We start from the raw sequence: 18154 nt of genomic DNA on the forward strand, positions 1-18154 counted from the left end.
GGCCCAATGAGCACAATACAATGAATTTGTAGAAAGTGAGTTGGAAAACTATATTATAATGAGTTGGGTAATAATTATAATGAATCCAGATGACAGTAAAGTTAAAAGTGGACATGTTTTATCTTAAGAAAAACGTCATCAGCATAGTCCGAGAAGATCAGTTTATGTATATATTACTTGAAGGTGGTTACAAATACAGTGTTAATGGCTTAAGTATTTCTTTCTTCAATTTTTCGATCCCTCTCTCTTAGAGCCTTCCTTCTAATTTATACTACATCTCCACTTTCATCTCTACCTTCCACGTGGACAACCTATTGCTTGTGTTGATCCTTATCCCATCAGTAACCTCCTGAAGTCTTTGGGGATAGCTGTAAGGCTGATAAGCACTATTTAGATATCACTTCTTCATTAATGCAGTCAGAGAGTTAGCTACAAAGTATTCAATGCGGTGGTAGCAGCTTTCTTTTAGATATTTCTGAGCTCTCATCTATTCTGTGCGTTTATAATGCATGCCCTTATCAATAGAACTTCCTAGAATGTCACCCTGGATGGTAGGGTACATATTTTGACCTGTGCTTCGTTTAGCTGAGGAGATATTCCTCCTCGGCCTGCCTTCCCCAACCTTCTCATTTGTAATTTACTCATGGGGCTCGGAGTCTTACATCCTCACTACTTATTTGTCCTCGAACCACTCAACGTCCTTGGCCAAAGCCTAAGGACCAATATATAATTTTGGGCCTCTTATCCCTACAAATACCTTATTCATAATATAGAAAAGAATATTGTAAATATGAAAATGAAGTGTATGTGTGTAATCCTAATTTTGTACGAAAAATAAAGAGAAAAAAAACTTATGAATATGTTATTTTATTGGGCTAAATTAACTAACCTAATATGTTTGTGTTATAAACAAGTGTAGGGACTCAATTTGAATTGAGTGTTGGGTTTTCAGCCCAACAAGCCCGAACAATACATTTATAGAGAGTGGGCTGATAGGTTTAGGTGCTGGCCGTTGATCACCATGCCCAAACTTATTTTTTAAAAATGGCTAAGTGTTTTCTTACAAAGGAGGGAATGCTCCTCGGCCTGTGGCCGAGGAGGCCCTTCTTTTTTCCCCCTCTTCTCTTTTGCTTTACTAGCTCTTCTTTTATAGTTTTAATCTTCCTATCTTTTGCTTCCATCTGTTGATTGTCTATTCGCCTTTTTCTCTGGTCGTCCATCCCATCAGAAGCTTTATCGATACTCAAGTGGCTCACTCTGACCAACGTTATCCTGCCAAGGGGTTACCTCTCCATTAATGCGGAATGCGAGAGTGACAGCTTACCTTGGGGTTAGCCACTCCCCGAAATCACTCTTGTCAGGCCGAGGACAAGGTGTCCTCGGCGTGGATTCAAGAGAATAGGCTTCCCCCTTTCTCCTCAGAAATAGCTTGCGCTCCTCGGCATGGGCCTTGGGCCTGCTATATGAAGGACTGAGGCTATCAGGCCCACGGACCCCACAATAGCCCCTCAAAACTCTGCTGCACGTTCCCTCGAACGGGGAGGAGGGTTTTGATACATGCGGATCCACTGGACGAATGGCCTCACTTTAGTTTATACTGATGCTGGCGGGTTCTTGACTGCCCGATGCGCGGTTTTAGCGTTTCGAGAATTAATGGGTCCCACATTAAATTTTTGACGGCACCACGTTCCCCACTTTAAACGGCATGATCTCCTGCCTTTATGAGAAAGCGGTTTCATTTGGGAAAATTAAGGGAGAGTATAAATACTTGTTTGACTTGCCTGGTTTCGTCATTTTCGCGATTATCATTATTGACGCACATAGTTTGAACTTGGTTCGACTGGCACATTAGCTGAAGAGTATCGTCATACCTCTGTAAGTTTTCTTTTTCTAGTGACCCCGAATTTCCTTGATTTCACTCTTCTTTTTCTTTTTAGAGCTTTTAGTTATCTTGGGGAATGGGTAAGTTTAAGGAGTTGGTTGAATTGAGCTCCTCCGAGGACGAGTATAGTGTATTCGACTTAGCTGATTAGCCGAGGATCCTCCCGGTGACCTAGGGGATCCTCACTTATCCGAAGCCGATCTTCAGTCTTTAAGTGTTGGTACCCAAGCCGAGATGGGTTTAAAGAGGCAGCCCCGGACTAATCTTCTTGACCTACTCGAAGGTGGTTCCAAGAAAGATGTGCCAGGGGAGTTACAATCCCAGCCCCCAGCACCTCAGTCCCAGTTTCCAATCGTGCAAACCAGGTCATCATCCACCCCTATAATAGCTGCCCCTTCTACTGAGTCCCTTGATCCGAAAAGGAAAAGACTTTCTAAGGGTAAGGATCCAATGGATGGAGCAAATCTCATTCTTCGCCCGAGGAGGGTAAGACTCGTAGACCCCCAAAGCAGTTGAAGCTTGGTGATCAAAAGAAAGGCAAGAAGGTCATCCAGCAGCCCCAGGCCCAAGCATGGCTGCCTGCTGCTATGCTCCATGACCAGCCCCTAATGGATAACGCGTCAATACGAGAGTCTCAAGGAGACGAGGGGGCTCTCGTAGCCGAGGCCTAGAGAAATCTCTTCTTCTTCCCATTGACATGGCTGAGTTGGAGAAAATGAGTGGGGTAGAGGTTGTCTTCGACCTTAAGAAATATCTAGGCATGGTAGGGGTCTTTGGCAACCATTCTTTTTACTAGAAATTTTTGTTGCTTAGTACTTTTGTTTCTCTTTATAAAGCTGCTTGTTTTTGCTGGCAGGCTATCCAGGCCCTTTTTAGGTTGGGTGAAAGGTTGGCGACCATAGTCACGCCTTGGCGCAAGAGCGCGATAAGTTCCTAGAAGCGGCTAAAACTCTTAAGAGATCTGAGGCCGACCTGAAAAAGGCGACCGAGGATCTGGCAGAAATGGCGAAGGCTAGGGATACTGCTATTTCTGACCTAGCCGTGGTCAGAAAGCAAGTTGAGGATCAAACTGTCCACTTGCAAGAGGTTGAAGTCAATTACAGAAAGCCAAAGAGGACATTTCCTACATGAAGGGAAGTTTGACCAAAGCAATCCACGACAAAGGTGTTGCCAAGTACGCCAGGGATGAGGCTGTGAGAGCCAGAGATGAGGCAATTTTTGCAAAAACAGACGCTGAGCGCTCTGTGGACGAGGCAAAAGAAGAGGCTTTCACCGAAGGGGTGGCTAAGACTGAAGCCACCCTTCGGGCTCAAGTTCCTGCTGTGTGCAGGCATTATTACTCTCAAACTTGGCATGAAGCCCTCAACCAAGCAGGGATTGATGCCTCGTCTGATCTTAGAAGGGAAGATAGGGTATATTACCCTACTGCCATTCGCGAGGTTACGCCTGCTGCTCCTGAGGGGGAGTCTTCCTTACCATCGGTTGAAAGTCAAGACAAGACCGCCGAGGATGCTCCGTTAATTGGTCAACCATCCGAGGAAGTCGAACCCCGGATAGCGTTGGGGGAAGTCGTAACCGAGGGTCAGGAAAGACCTCAAGACGTGGCCAGTCCTCCGACGGACTTTTAGAGACCTAGCTGTTGAGCTTTGGCCCTAGCTTTTTGATTTTCCTACTGAGTTGAAGGAACTAGTATACGGCCTAGGATAGCTTTGTTTATTTTTTCCTTTGATACTATCTCGTTTGCTGCCTCAGTGGCATTGTAAGGGAGTCGTGTACTTTCTTTTTGAATCGAATACTTGAGATTTTGCTTTCATTTAATGATACTTTATTTTGCTCGTTTTGCTATTGTATTCTACTCAATATTTGTATTCCATTCTGGAGTTGGCATCACGGGACCATCTGTTATCATCCAAATATAAACCGAAAGGTTGTATTATCGCCTGACATTGAGTAACGCTTTGGCTTTTCTCAGAGCAGTTATTTTCTTTGTGGGTTCGAGTCCGAAGACCATATACTACCCTGGTAATGCATACTACTTATTTAGTTTTCTATAGGTTTGGGTCCGAGGACCATGCAAAACTTTGGCTATGCCCAGTAATTTTGTTTTTCCTGTAAGTATCTAGTTTTCCCATAGGTTCGGGTCCGAGGACCATGCAATACCTTGGGTCTGTCTACCACTTCAATTCTTTTCTATAAATATTGAATTAATCGGTGTGTGTAGTTTTACCATAGGTTTGGGTCCGAGGACCATGCAATACTTGGCTCTGTCTACCACTTCAATTTTTTCTGAATGAGACATAATGGTGTGCGTAGTTTTACCATAGGTTTGGGTCCGAGGACCATGTAATACCTTGGTTCTGTCTACCACTTCAATTTTTTCTATAAATATTGAATATAATCGGTGTGTGTAGTTTTACCATAGGTTTGGGTCCGAGGACCATGCAATACCTTGGCTCTGTCTACCACTTCAATTTTTTTCTGAATGAGACATAATGGTGTGTGTAGTTTTACCATAGGTTTGGGTCCGAGGACCATGCAATACCTTGGTTCTGTCTACCACTTCAATTTTTTTCTAAAAATATTGAATATAATCGGTGTGTGTAGTTTTACCATAGGTTTGGGTCCGAGGACCATGCAATACCTTGGCTCTGTCTACCACTTCAATTTTTTCTGAATGAGACATAATGGTGTGCGTAGTTTTACCATAGGTTTGGGTCTGAGGACCATGCAATACCTTGGTTCTGTCTACCACTTCAATTTTTTTCTATAAATATTGAATATAATCGGTGTGTGTAGTTTCACCATAGGTTTGGGTCCGAGGACCATGCAATACCTTGGCTCTGTCTACCACTTCAATTTTTTCTGAATGAGACATAATGGTGTGCGTAGTTTTACCATAGGTTTGGGTCCGAGGACCGTGCAATACCTTGGTTCTGTCTACCACTTCAATTTTTTTCTATAAATATTGAATATAATCAGTGTGTGTAGTTTTACCATAGGTTTGGGTCCGAGGACCATGCAATACCTTGGCTCTGTCTACCACTTCAATTTTTTCTGAATGAGACATAATGGTGTGCGTAGTTTTACCATAGGTTTGGGTCCGAGGACCGTGCAATACCTTGGTTCTGTCTACCACTTCAATTTTTTCTATAATATTGAATATAATCGGTGTGTGTAGTTTTACCATAGGTTTGGGTCCGAGGACCATGCAATACCTTGGCTCTGTCTACCACTTCAATTTTTTTTCTGAATGAGACATAATGGTGTGCGTAGTTTTACCATAGGTTTGGGTCCGAGGACCATGCAATACCTTGGTTCTGTCTACCACTTCAATTTTTCGTATTTAGGGATTTGCCCTCAGATCGCTTTATTGGAGATGATTACTCTTTACGTCAGATTAGGATCTTTACACGTGGCATTGATCTCATCTCTAACTCGAGGCCCCATCTTTTTCATTTATGAAGCGCCCTTTGCCTGTTCGTATTCCGCGCTTGACGCTCCGGTGCACGAAATGCGCCTTCATTAATGCCCTCGTAAATTGACACGAGTCCAACCGTCCGTGGCCTCCTTGGAAATTGGGGACTTCATTACTGATCCAGCTGATAATACCCTTCTCGAATTCTGCATGAATTAATTCTCACCAAACTTCCATCCCCTATATAAAGTAAGTAGATGGTTACCCCACAACCCATGAACCTCTCAACGCAACCAGAGCAAAACATCTCCTTCCAACTTCACATGCCCTTTTAACAACCCCGCCAGAATTGTTGCCGGGACTGAAAAGAACCGGTATGGCCGCAGCCCCCACTGGGCTTTCGGTGCGGCAGAGTCTAGGCGTAATCCTGATGGTGCCCTTCGAGGTATCCCAGAGGGGTGTTGTTAAAGAACCTCACGTCTTTCCTCGGAGCACACCCCCGACGAGGAAGGCGCATGAATTCACCTCATGGGTGGTGCTCGAGTGTTGCCGTCTCCAATGGCCAACACTCGAGCGGAATGGAGAGAATCGAGGGAACATCACGGGGGAGGGTCCCCCGAGCCCCTGNCTCACTCTGACCAACGCCAAGGGGTCCAAGGGGTTACCTCTCCATTAATGCGGCCAGGGGGTTAGTTGAGTGCATTAAATGCGAGAGTGACAGCTTACCTTGGGGTTAGCCACTCCCCGAAATCACTCTTGTCAGGCCGAGGACAAGGTGTCCTCGGCGTGGATTCAAGAGAATAGGCTTCCCCCTTTCTCCTCAGAAATAGCTTGCGCTCCTCGGCATGGGCCTTGGGCCTGCTATATGAAGGACTGAGGCTATCAGGCCCACGGACCCCACAATAGCCCCTCAAAACTCTGCTGCACGTTCCTCGAACGGGGAGGAGGGTTTTGATACATGCGGATCCACTGGACGAATGGCCTCACTTTAGTTTATACTGATGCTGGCGGCTTCTTGACTGCCCGATGCGCGTTTTTAGCGTTTCGAGAATTAATGGGTGCCCACATTAAATTTTTGACGGCACCACGTTCCCCACTTTAAACGGCATGATCTCCTGCCTTTATGAGAAAGCGGTTTCATTTGGGAAAATTAAGGGAGAGTATAAATACTTGTTTGACTTGCCTGGTTTCGTCATTTTCGCGATTATCATTATTGACGCACATAGTTTGAACTTGGTTCGACTGGCACATTAGCTGAAGAGTATCGTCATACCTCTGTAAGTTTTCTTTTTCTAGTGACCCCGAATTTCCTTGATTTCACTCTTCTTTTTCTTTTTAGAGCTTTTAGTTATCTTGGGGAATGGGTAAGTTTAAGGAGTTGGTTGAATTGAGCTCCTCCGAGGACGAGTATAGTGTATTCGACTTAGCTGATTAGCCCGAGGATCCTCCCGGTGACCTAGGGGATCCTCACTTATCCGAAGCCGATCTTCAGTCTTTAAGTGTTGGTACCCAAGCCGAGATGGGTTTAAAGAGGCAGCCCCGGACTAATCTTCTTGACCTACTCCCGAGCCCCTGCGTCTGCTCCTCTCTTTGTTCCAGCTCTGCCCAGCCGAGGAGGGAGTGGTTGGGGGCCTGAGGGCATGATTGTCCTTCACCTCCTCCACCTTGTGTCAAGCTCTCCCATTCTCTTGGTGCCAAATAAAAGCACGAGTTGACACTTCCCTCCGGCTAGTTCTCCCTTGGGGCGGCTTCACCTGGGCCTCTGATTGTAGGAATAGCTAGGAATAGCAGGTGGCTATTAGCTTGTAAATTTACTTGTAACACAGGCCTACCTGAGCCTCTGATTGTGATATGTAATTTTTCTACGTTTGAATTAATAATATCAAGATCTTTTGTGTGTTTTTTTTTTTTTACAATAAATACTTAAAATTTAGAACTCTTATCTTATTCAATCTGCTATGAAACAAATACTTATAACTTGGAACGTTATCTTTTTCAATCTACCGTAAAACAAACACTTAGAACTTAGAACCTTATCTTTTTCAATCTACCGTAAAACAAACACTTAGAACTTAGAACCTTATCTTTTTCAATCTACCGTAAAACAAACACTTAGAACTTAGAACCTTATCTTACTCAATCTACTGTAAAACAAATACTTATAACTTGGAACGTTTACCTGGTGTACCGGCCAGCACCCTAATCCTTTCCCACAGACGGCGCCAATTGTAGGGACTCAATTTGAATTGAGTGTTGGGTTTTCAGCCCAACAAGCCCGAACAATACATTTATAGAGAGTGAGCTGATAGGTTTAGGTGCTGGCCGTTGATCACCATGCCCAAACTTATTTTTTAAAAATGGCTAAGTGTTTTCTTACAAAGGAGGGAATGCTCCTCGGCCTGTGGCCGAGGAGGCCCTTCTTTTTTCCCCCTCTTCTCTTTTACTTTACTAGCTCTTCTTTTATAGTTTTAATCTTCCTATCTTTTGCTTCCATCTGTTGATTGTCTATTCGCCTTTTTCTCTGGTCGTCCATCCCATCAGAAGCTTTATCGATACTCAAGTGGCTCACTCTGACCAACGTTATCCTGCCAAGGGGTTACCTCTCCATTAATGCGGTCAGGGGGGTTAGTTGAGTGCATTAAATGCGAGAGTGACAGCTTACCTTGGGGTTAGCCACTCCCCGAAATCACTGTTGTCAGGCCGAGGACAAGGTGTCCTCGGCGTGGATTCAAGAGAATAGGCTTCCCCCCTTTCTCCTCAGAAATAGCTTGCGCTCCTCGGCATGGGCCTTGGGCCTGCTATATGAAGGACTGAGGCTATCAGGCCCACGGACCCCACAACAAGTATAACAACTTGTTGGATTCAAATAAAAGTAAAAATTTTAACCCAAAAAAAAAAAATCATTTTAAAATACATGTTTATATATAGTACAATACATTTGATACGATACGCTTTGACGATTCACGAAACAGACTATTGTATCGTAAGATTTATGAACACTTACGATACACCCTTACAATATAGAAGTTTACACGATACTGATAACTATGGTTGTAGCCATTTTTAGTAGGTTCGGTTAACAAAATGTCCTTAAAATATTTATTAATGGACTATTTTAGAAAATTTTTAAACTACTTTCACGACAAATATAAAAATCAGTCAAAAAAAGTAATTCTTTTTTAAGTTTCTAAAAATATTTCTTACCCATTAACTTTTCCCTTCTTTAATTTATCTTCAAAGAAAAATTCTACCATCCTCATGATTCATGAACACTTATAATAACACCCCTACAACACATGATTTTTTGTACATAAATAACAATGGTTAACGAACATCTTTAAAATATTTATTAATAGACTATTTTATAAAAGTTTTATACTATTTTCATGAAAAATATAAAAATCAGTCCAAAAAAAATTAATTCCTTTTTTAAGTTTCAAAAAAAAATTCTACCGACCTCAAAAATGACAAACTCAGAAACTTTTAAAATTTGAACTTTGAATTAATGATAAAGAAAGGTCGTATATACGAGAATGTTCCAATAATATTCTTCTTTGACCTATGAAAGAAAAACTAGTGTGTGTTTTGATGTCCACAGAAGATAAAAGAGCGTGACGCAGCCGACTTAACCTTAATGTATAATACAAAACAACAACACGAGCAGCTGCTAAAAGCCTACGCCCATGATTAGATATTAATATTATAACCTCGTGAAAACCGACAGCCTCAACTAACTACCATGGTCGGGACCCACGTGGCGTACGTTAGCTGAGTACTATATTCGGACAGTGAAAGGGACGTGTTGTGCGCCTTGTTGGACTTGGACCGTAAACCTACGCATCCCAGAAAGATAGAATTAGAAACAACAAAGAAAACTCGTTTCGTTTCGTTTCGTGTCAGAAACGTTAAGAGCGGTCTGTGTAGTGTCAGAGTCCGAGTCTTAAAAACACTCTTTTTATCGAGCGACACTTGGAAGCAACCCTTTATGGCATACGTGTCCTTTAATTCTCTGCCAAAAGACAGATCCACCTTTGGATTTCATTAGATTTGATATGTACTACTTTCTTAAAAATCTTTCTTATATCTTTCCCTCATTTAGAGGATGACTGTGTCTCAGATTCTCTTTCAATTTTTGGACCTTTTCGAAAGTTCCTGGAAGGTTATAGCTTGAGTCTGTCTTCGTTTTTTGCAGCACTCCCCTTCTCTTGTTGTGCTTTTTTATTGTTACCTAAGGGGACTTTAGGATTTGTTAGTGCTTGGTGTCTATAAAAATTTGTTGGGGTTGTTTGGTTTTTACTTGCTTTGTGATTTTTGGCATATTGGTATTGTGATTTTTCTGTGTGTGTGATTGTTGTTCATTGGGGGGAGTTGAGATGGAGGAGCGATATGAGCCATTGAAGGACCTTGGCGTAGGGAATTTTGGGGTGGCAAGGTTGGTGAGAGATAAGAAGACAAAAGAGCTTGTTGCAGTCAAATACATAGAAAGGGGAAAGAAGGTAATTTCAATTTGGAGTAAAGTTAATTCAGTCATGCTTTGAGTTCTGCAAATGTTGGTGCTAGAAGTTGTAATGTGTTTCTTCTTTCTTATGTTTTACTTCTTGCTTGATCTTATATTGTAAATTAGGCTTGTTTCCCCCGGCTGGTGTACATAGAAATGGCGTGCTGGCTTTGTTAAAATTAAGCATTGTCTTGCTTAAATTACCAATTGCTGCTTTTATATAGCTTATTGTTTGATAGAGATTTTCCATTTTTTATGGGCATCCATAAGAAACTGTTTTGCTCATTGTTTGTGTGTACTCAAAACTTGTAAAACACTATATATATAATGCATATTTGGCACTACAAGTACCATAATGTTATGTTTGTGACTTTGTGCGTATTAGATAGTCAACACAAGATTTGTGGTCCGGCAGAAGTAGTGATTTTGTGAATTCGGAAGGAGGCTTGTGTAATGCATGCTTCACTCAATCAGTAAAACTTTTCTTGTTCAATTGCTCAGTAACATTATTATCTCATTATTGGGGAACCACTTTTTGTAATCATGAGGTGTTAAACACCATAACAATTTGTGTTCCTTCACTCAATGCGTTCTCTATGATAATAGCTTGCCATGAAGGTGTATTGCCTGGTTGAACAGGTGTGACCTATGACAAGTGCTACAACCTTATCAATCTGTCAATCACAAGGTTGTGACCTTGCTCGAAGGGATGGGTTTGTGTTTATAAATGAGATACCAGGACTGAACTATTGATTTTCAAGCCATTCTAATTCTCCATTTTTGGGACAACATTCCTAGATTTGATTTCCATCCACACAAGACTACCTTCCACAGTCCACACAATGGGACCAACACTTTTCTGTTCCCATGCTTGTGTTTTTGCAGCTGGATATATGCAAAATTTCACGATTTTCCCAGCCAAGAGAACTAGTTAGTTTATGGTGTTTCACAACTACATTATCATGTCATTTTCATAATTCATTACCCGATATGTAGTCAGGCCATGGTTAATAACTTAATATTGCATAACAACTTTTTCCTTTCAAGTCATTGGGCTCCTCAATTGTGGATTAAGTGTTTGGTCCTGGAATTTCTTTCCTACCTTTTCTTACTTTCTATAGTTTGTTGACTGCTTCATATCACAATGGATGTAATTATTGATTTATTATGAAATTATTCTTGTTGACCTATGAGTTTTGACTCAAATGGGTACTTCCTCTTCTTATAAGAAAAAATAGAGAGTGACTTGTGTAACTTATTAATAATTAAAGAAATATTATGATTTCTGTTCTGGGTTTCAGATTGAAGAGAATGTTCAAAGAGAAATCATTAATCACAGATCTCTGAGGCATCCAAACATTGTCAGATTCAAAGAGGTAAGAGTTTAGTATTCTGTATGTTTATTGTGTACCTTCATTAGGTTGGGACTCTTAAGGTCTTTTTTTAATATCTACAAGGGTAGTTTTTAGGTATGTCACAATCTGATATTTATAAAGTTAGGGGATGACATTGACTCCAAATCCTGTATGCAAATGTACACAGACTCATGAACAGAGAGGCTCTTAATTAGCCTCATTTTGTCATTTGTGTCCATGTTGTTTATGTCATTTTAATTTCATTTAAGGAATCATTTGCACTTTGTTTCTAGAAATCTAGTTACACCATGTCTATATAAAAAAATTTTGAGTTACATGTGGGGAGATATTATCTACAAAAAAATTATGAAGAAAACTAAATCATGCTAACTAAACCAATACACAAGGATGTGAAACAGACGTATTCCATTATATATTCAAGTCAAACATCAATTTGAATGCACAACAATAAAACACTTCCAAATTTTGTTGGTTAGCAATTAGCATGTTCTTTTCTATTTTCTATGAGGTCTATGGTTGGTCTCCTATAGGCTTAACTGTGTGAAATTTTTCTGTACTTGATGATATAAATTAAACTTGAAACTTGCAGAGAAGATTATAGATAAACCTTTATTGAGTATATACACAGGAGCATACTTTAAATATCATTTTGGCTGCAGGTATTGTTGACTCCCACACATTTAGCTATTGTCATGGAATATGCAGCTGGTGGTGAACTCTTTGAGAGAATATGCAGTGCTGGCCGATTTAGTGAAGATGAGGTTGTAAACTTGCAGTTTGTACATATCTGTTTAACACATTGGGTCAATTTTTCCTTCAGTTTGATGCATTTGGAAGTCATTTATTTGAAGTTCCCTACTGACTGTTTGATGGTGAATCTTACGGCAGGCAAGATTTTTCTTCCAGCAGCTAATCTCTGGAGTCAGCTACTGTCATGCCATGGTATCATATATGAATTTTTTTCTTCTAGTTTTGGATTACAATCTTGTTTTTTCTTTTGTCATCTCGCTTTTATTGCAGGAAATTTGTCACAGGGATCTGAAACTGGAAAACACACTTTTGGATGGAAGTCCAACACCTAGACTTAAGATATGTGACTTTGGTTACTCCAAGGTTAATGAATTTCCCAGATTAAATAAGGCTATATTCATTTGAGCTCAGGAAATAGCTTTTGATGCTTTCTTACAGTAACTATTTCTATTCAATTTTGATATATTAGATTTTGGATTTTTCATGCCTTGCAGTCTGCTTTGTTGCACTCCCAACCTAAATCAACAGTTGGAACACCTGCATACATTGCCCCGGAGGTACTCCAGCGAAAGGAATATGATGGGAAGGTACCTAATTCTCTAAGTTCTATTGCAGAATGACTAGAAAGCTTTACTGGGGCATTCCACTTATTTGCAGGGAATTCTTGGGTGGTTCTGAGCATCTATGTATTAGTTATGGTCATATTGTAGCCATTGTTTACTCTCATAATAGCAATCAAATGGATATTCCTACCATATATTTCATAATTTGTTCTATTTGCTTGATAATTTGGTAGTGTTTGTAGATTGCAGATGTTTGGTCATGTGGTGTGACGCTATATGTGATGTTGGTAGGAGCATACCCATTTGAGGATCCTGAAGATCCTAGAAATTTTCGTAAGACTATCGGGGTGAGTCACTTCTGAACACTAAAATTATGGTCAAATAAAAAATCACATCTGACCGTCCACCCACATTATTGTTTATTCTTGACTGCTAAGTTAATTTCATTTCATTGTTATCAGAGAATAATGAGCGTTCAGTACTCCATTCCTGACTATGTACGCGTGTCTGCGGACTGCAGGCAACTCCTTTCTCGTATTTTTGTTGCCAATCCTGCAAAGGTATCCTGTCATGTATCTGTGCATATAACTTAACAGTTTCATATGCTTTACGAAGCATTTGATATGAGCCCACATGATTTTTTCTTATAAATGCCTATATGATCTTGTAGGTGAACATGAATGCAAGCTTATTCTTATTTAGAAGATTTTGTGTTATTGATATTGGTTCAAATCCATCTTGTATGCCTTCTTAATATATCTACTAATCCTTTCAATTCTCTCTACAGAGGATCACACTCCCAGAAATTAAACGGCATCCTTGGTTTATGAAAAATTTGCCAATAGAACTAATAGAGATTGAGAAGACTAACTTTGCAGAAGCAGAAGCAGAACCAACTCAGAGCATAGAAGAAATAATGCGGATCATACAAGAGGCAAAGATGCCAGGAGAAGGATCCAAAGCTGGTGGTCAAGCTACTGCTGGTTCATCAGACCTTGATGATATAGAGGCAGATATTGAAGCTGAAGTTGATGTCAGTGGTGACTATGCATCTGCTGTGTGAGCATGGTTTAGGAATTATGCTGATAGAGGATTTGTGTTATAAGTTTAATTACACAAACTTTGGCTTTCATTTGTTGTGTGGAACACATTGTACAGTTGACTATATCCAAGAAACATGTGTACACTGTACAGTGTACACGTAAACTTGAACTGTGTATTGAGCTGGGTTTGAGCTGGGTTTTGTGTGTATGAAATATATTGCGTGCATATTTTTCATTTATACAAAATTCTTTTCCACTGATTGAGATTTACTGCATGTAGTAGTGTTTATGCTTATGGTTGTGTCTCTCAACTTTAAAATAAGTTATATTAACTAATTGACCCTTGGATAAAATATTCTATCGTCACAAGGCTAAGAGGTGGGAAATGAATTTATTTCATGCATCTGTTCTTTCCATATTGGTGATCAATTTGGCATTTGAAAATTTATCAATATGATCAGTTTTATTGTTGCCTTAACATTAGTTTCAATATTTCCTTTAACAAAAAAAAAAAAATGTAAAATCAGAAAATAGGTTACCAAAATATTTCAATGTTTTAACATATATATATATATATATTAATAAAGTTTGGCTACAAACTTAGTCTAAGACTACAAATTTCATTAAAAAAATTACCCAAATGACATATTTTGAAAATTTAACCGTTGGATTGCTTGTTCTTTATGTTCTTAACACACATGTTAAATTTCTTGTCAATTAGCTCATATACTTATTTTTTATGCATATTTTAGATTATAAAAACTTGAAATTTAAATATTTGATTGATAAGATAGTTATTAATATTTGATTTTTTGGAAATTTTGCAATCATGGATAATATAAAAAGAAAATGTAATCAAATAGTGGGTTTATCAAAATTCATATCTAATAAGAAGATATTGAGTGAAGTTGTAGATTTAGGCTACGATCAAGTTTTTGCCATCAAATTTTATTCTTTTCTTAATCAGTGTATTTTTTTTTTTTTTTGGCTGAATTTCTCAATAGGTGTATTTGTAGTTGAACTAACACTTCATAGGTTTTTCCATGGAAACATGTAAGTTCAAATCTCCCCCTCCCCCCGGGTGGTTATAACTATCAAATTTATCAACCAAAATAAAAATGTAACTGAAGAAAAAAAAAAAAAACTAATGTGTAGTGTCTCAACTTTTAACCAAACTATTTAATTCTCTACTCTCGAGACATTCTAGAAAATCATATGGAACAATAACGTGGTGTCTTAAATCGAAGACCTCCAGATTTAGTTCACAACTCATAACATCAATGAGCCCATTTTTTACAATCTAATGCACACTCTTTATGGTTTGATGTTATAAAATAGGAATTTGAGGATTTTACATACTACAACACTTAGCATTTACGTCCGGTTTCTACAAAGGCCAACAAAAATTGACTAAGCTGTTTCTATTTCTCTTCAAAGTCAAAAATAGTTGGACTTGGACACAAGTTGGTGTCTTAAATCGAAGACCTCTGGATCTAGGTCACAACTCATAACGTCAATGAGCCCATTTTTTACAATCTAATGCACACTCTTTATGGTTTGATGTTATAAAATAGGAATTTGAGGATTTTACATACTACAATACTTAGAGCATTCAAGTCCAGTTTCTACAAAGGCCAACAAGAAATTGACTAGGCTGTATTTGGATATCATTTATTTTTTAAAAAATAAAAAATTATTACTAAAAATACTGTAAATAAATATCAAAGTTCCTAACCCAAACGCACACTAAACTATTTCTATTTGTCTTAAAAAATAGTTGGGCTTGGACAGGACTTAACTTAAACACGCGCTATTTCTCTTCAAAAATATTTGGACTTGGACGCAACTTTAACTTAAGCACGCGCTATTGTTTAGCTTTGCAACGAAAAATTGAAAAGAGGAGAAGAAAAGAAAAACCGATCCGTTAAACGAAAAATTGAACCCAAACACGCGCTATTATTTAGCTCTGAAATGAAAAATTGAAAAGGGCAGGAGAAAATAAAGACCGATCCGTTAAACGAGAAATTGAAAAATTAAACGAAAAATTGAACCCGACGTGAATCGAACACGCAACCTTCTGATCTGGAGTCAGACGCGCTACCATTGCGCCACGGATCCTTGATGTTAAAGCTGGGGACCATACAATTAATATACCAATATAGCCGATTTGTGAAATATTTATGATCCAATCAATACCATAGTAAACCCAGTTAAAATAATGACACTTTATCTATTTTAACTCTCAATTTCATAACTCACCATACATCTCATGTCTTATTTTTAAAACACAATCAAATAAAATTCCTCTCCAAACTAGTTTGAAAAAAATCTTACAAACTTCTCATATATCTTTATATTGAATATAAATTTTGAAAATCTAACCGTTGAATTGCAGGTTCTTATTATATACTTCATGCCTATAAAATTTCAAAAAAATTAAAGATCAACTGCTATGTCATTAAACAAATATTAAAATTTTAAATTTTTGTGATTTAAAATTGTGTATTAAAAATAAGTTTATTGATCGAATAGTAAATAACATCTGATTTGAACGAAATTTTATATGCATGTTAAGAATATAAAGAACATGAAATTCAACAATTAGATTTTCAAATTTTACTTACAAAAAGAAATATATATGAGAAATTTGAAGAGTTTCTCTCAAAATTAGCGACAGAAACAAATTGCATTGAATGTTATGACATTAAACCAGAAAAAGAACAACACTAGGAAGACATCATCAAGCATAACAATGATAGTTACGGTACAGGACAGCAAATTGTAGTCCACAACACTGCCAAGTTAATAGAAAAGAACACAAAGACCATGAAGAAACCCAATTATTTGTAGTAACAGGCGTAGTTTTGAAGAATCAGTTTTTAATTTTTTTGTATCGTGTATTGTATCATATCGTGTATCATAAGATACACAAATACTTAACAAAATTTATAAAAAATTATAGATATACATATATAAAGGATATATTCATTATAAATTTTGAATATATTTAGCTAATAACTAATTTATTCATTACTTATGTAATAATATTTAACAAATTAACTAAATAAATCAAACTAGCACGTGTTTATAACATACACATTCAAATTGCTTAAATTCAAAAGTAATAATATATAACAAATGACACAAAAATTAATTTATTTTCATCATATTCATCATATTGGCTAATCAACCTCATCTAAGTCAATACTATCATCATGTTTATCATTTTGCAAATTTATTTCTTCATTAAAATTTTTTTCATTGTCATTAACATTTACTATCTCTTCTTGTTCTTTTTATTTTAATAATTAAAAAAAAAAAAATTCTTCTTGGCATTCTAGTTTCTTGGACTTATAACAATAGTGAAAAAAAAAATTATGTTTTCAATTAATATCTTATTCTTGATATAGAAAATAAATTTGTAAATATAGTGAAGTGCAAGTGTGTATTGTGCAGTCTAAATTTTGTAGAAGAAAGAGAAGGAAAAAAACTTATGAATATGTTATTTTATTAAGTTAAATTAAGTAATCTAATAATTTTGTGTTTAAAACAAGTCTAACAACTTGAAGATTCAAATAAAAGTACAAATTTTAACAAAAAATCTCATTTTAAAGCATCTGTCTATGTATCATATGATACGTAAGATTTTACGATACGATACGATTTATACGATACATACACTGTATTGTATGATTAATGAGCACTTACGATACGCCAATACAATATAGAACTTTTTACACAAGATACGATACGTATCGTATGATACTAACAACTACTAACAGGAATGGAAGTAGACACCACCAAGTAAACTAGTTAAATGAGAACATATCATTCCTCCTCAAATTCAAACTCAGCACTCTGGAGCCATTCAATGAAAGGTCGAGCATTCATCCATATCTGAGAGTCTTTGTTGCCTCCCTTCAGGTATGTGAAGTGGACACCACCAAGCAAACTAGTTAAATTTCATTAGTATTGTTCATCCTTTTTTGTAAAAATTCAAATCCTAGCTTTTTAATCCTTTTTATGTAATGTTTTCAAATTAAAATATGTTTTTTAACGGAAAAATTAGAGGTGGATTATGATAGCCTAATGGAGCAGACATCAAGTGGGTAAAGTGCCAACTTTTGAACCACAAGTAGATAACTTAAAATTGAGTCAAACCACATGTAAGTATTTGTAATTAACCAAAATGTAAAATCATTAAGCCCAATTTTCTTTGGTTTAAATCAATTACTTATGAGCACATAATAATAATAATAATAATAATAATAATAATAATTCAAACCAAAAAAGAAGACAAACAGAGTAATTTGCGCTGAAAAAGTAAAGATAAAAAACTGTTAATATCAATGTATAGAAAAGACTTCTTCTTCAAAAAAAAAAAAAAGTATATTGTGTTTCAGACGTGGGTAGTAAATCTCTAATAGCCTGTGAGCCCCACACACCATTGGGACCATGTATTATGATTGTTTTCACTTCATAAACCTAAAATCAAGAGAGTCAATACCGTATCGGAGACTGTACCGATTTGGCTAGCAATACACCGGTCAATACTGGTGTACCGTTTCGGGTTTACCGCTATTTTTTATATTTATAAATATATATATATTTATATATATATGTATGT

At 37.6% G+C, this 18154-nt stretch overlaps 1 protein-coding gene and 1 non-coding gene across 3 annotated transcripts; one reads left to right on the forward strand and one right to left on the reverse strand.

Moving 5' to 3' along the window:
• The first annotated feature begins 9225 nt into the window (after positions 1 to 9225).
• Positions 9226 to 13797, forward strand: LOC112037432 (serine/threonine-protein kinase SAPK3). 2 transcript variants are annotated; one of them, XM_024070248.2, is made up of 9 exons: positions 9239 to 9793; positions 11097 to 11171; positions 11831 to 11932; positions 12060 to 12113; positions 12192 to 12284; positions 12416 to 12508; positions 12727 to 12831; positions 12946 to 13044; positions 13272 to 13797. In XM_024070248.2, exons 1-9 carry the CDS (start codon positions 9671 to 9673, stop codon positions 13545 to 13547), a joined length of 1020 nt encoding a protein of 339 aa, XP_023926016.1. In that variant the 5' UTR covers positions 9239 to 9670; the 3' UTR covers positions 13548 to 13797. The 2 variants fall into 2 exon arrangements, with proteins under 2 accessions (XP_023926015.1, XP_023926016.1); XM_024070247.2 differs by having other exon boundaries at positions 9226 to 9793; positions 12060 to 12284.
• Positions 13798 to 15573: 1776 nt separating this feature from the next.
• On the reverse strand, positions 15574 to 15645 carry TRNAW-CCA (transfer RNA tryptophan (anticodon CCA)). Its single transcript has one exon. It is a non-coding gene; the product is annotated as a tRNA-Trp (tRNA).
• Between the last annotated feature and the right edge of the window lie 2509 nt (positions 15646 to 18154).

Source organism: Quercus suber, unplaced genomic scaffold (assembly GCF_002906115.3).
Source record: "Quercus suber isolate HL8 unplaced genomic scaffold, Cork oak 2.0 scaffold_662, whole genome shotgun sequence".
NCBI classification, from domain to species: domain Eukaryota; kingdom Viridiplantae; phylum Streptophyta; class Magnoliopsida; order Fagales; family Fagaceae; genus Quercus; species Quercus suber.

Bases quoted from the DNA above. Each gene is read 5' to 3' on its own strand.
- LOC112037432 (XM_024070247.2), top strand. From the start codon at position 9,671: ATGGAGGAGCGATATGAGCCATTGAAGGACCTTGGCGTAGGGAATTTT. The intron at 11,172-11,830 runs GTAAGAGTTTAG...TTTTGGCTGCAG, and splicing joins ACATTGTCAGATTCAAAGAG to GTATTGTTGACTCCCACACA. The intron at 12,285-12,415 runs GTTAATGAATTT...CATGCCTTGCAG, and splicing joins GTGACTTTGGTTACTCCAAG to TCTGCTTTGTTGCACTCCCA.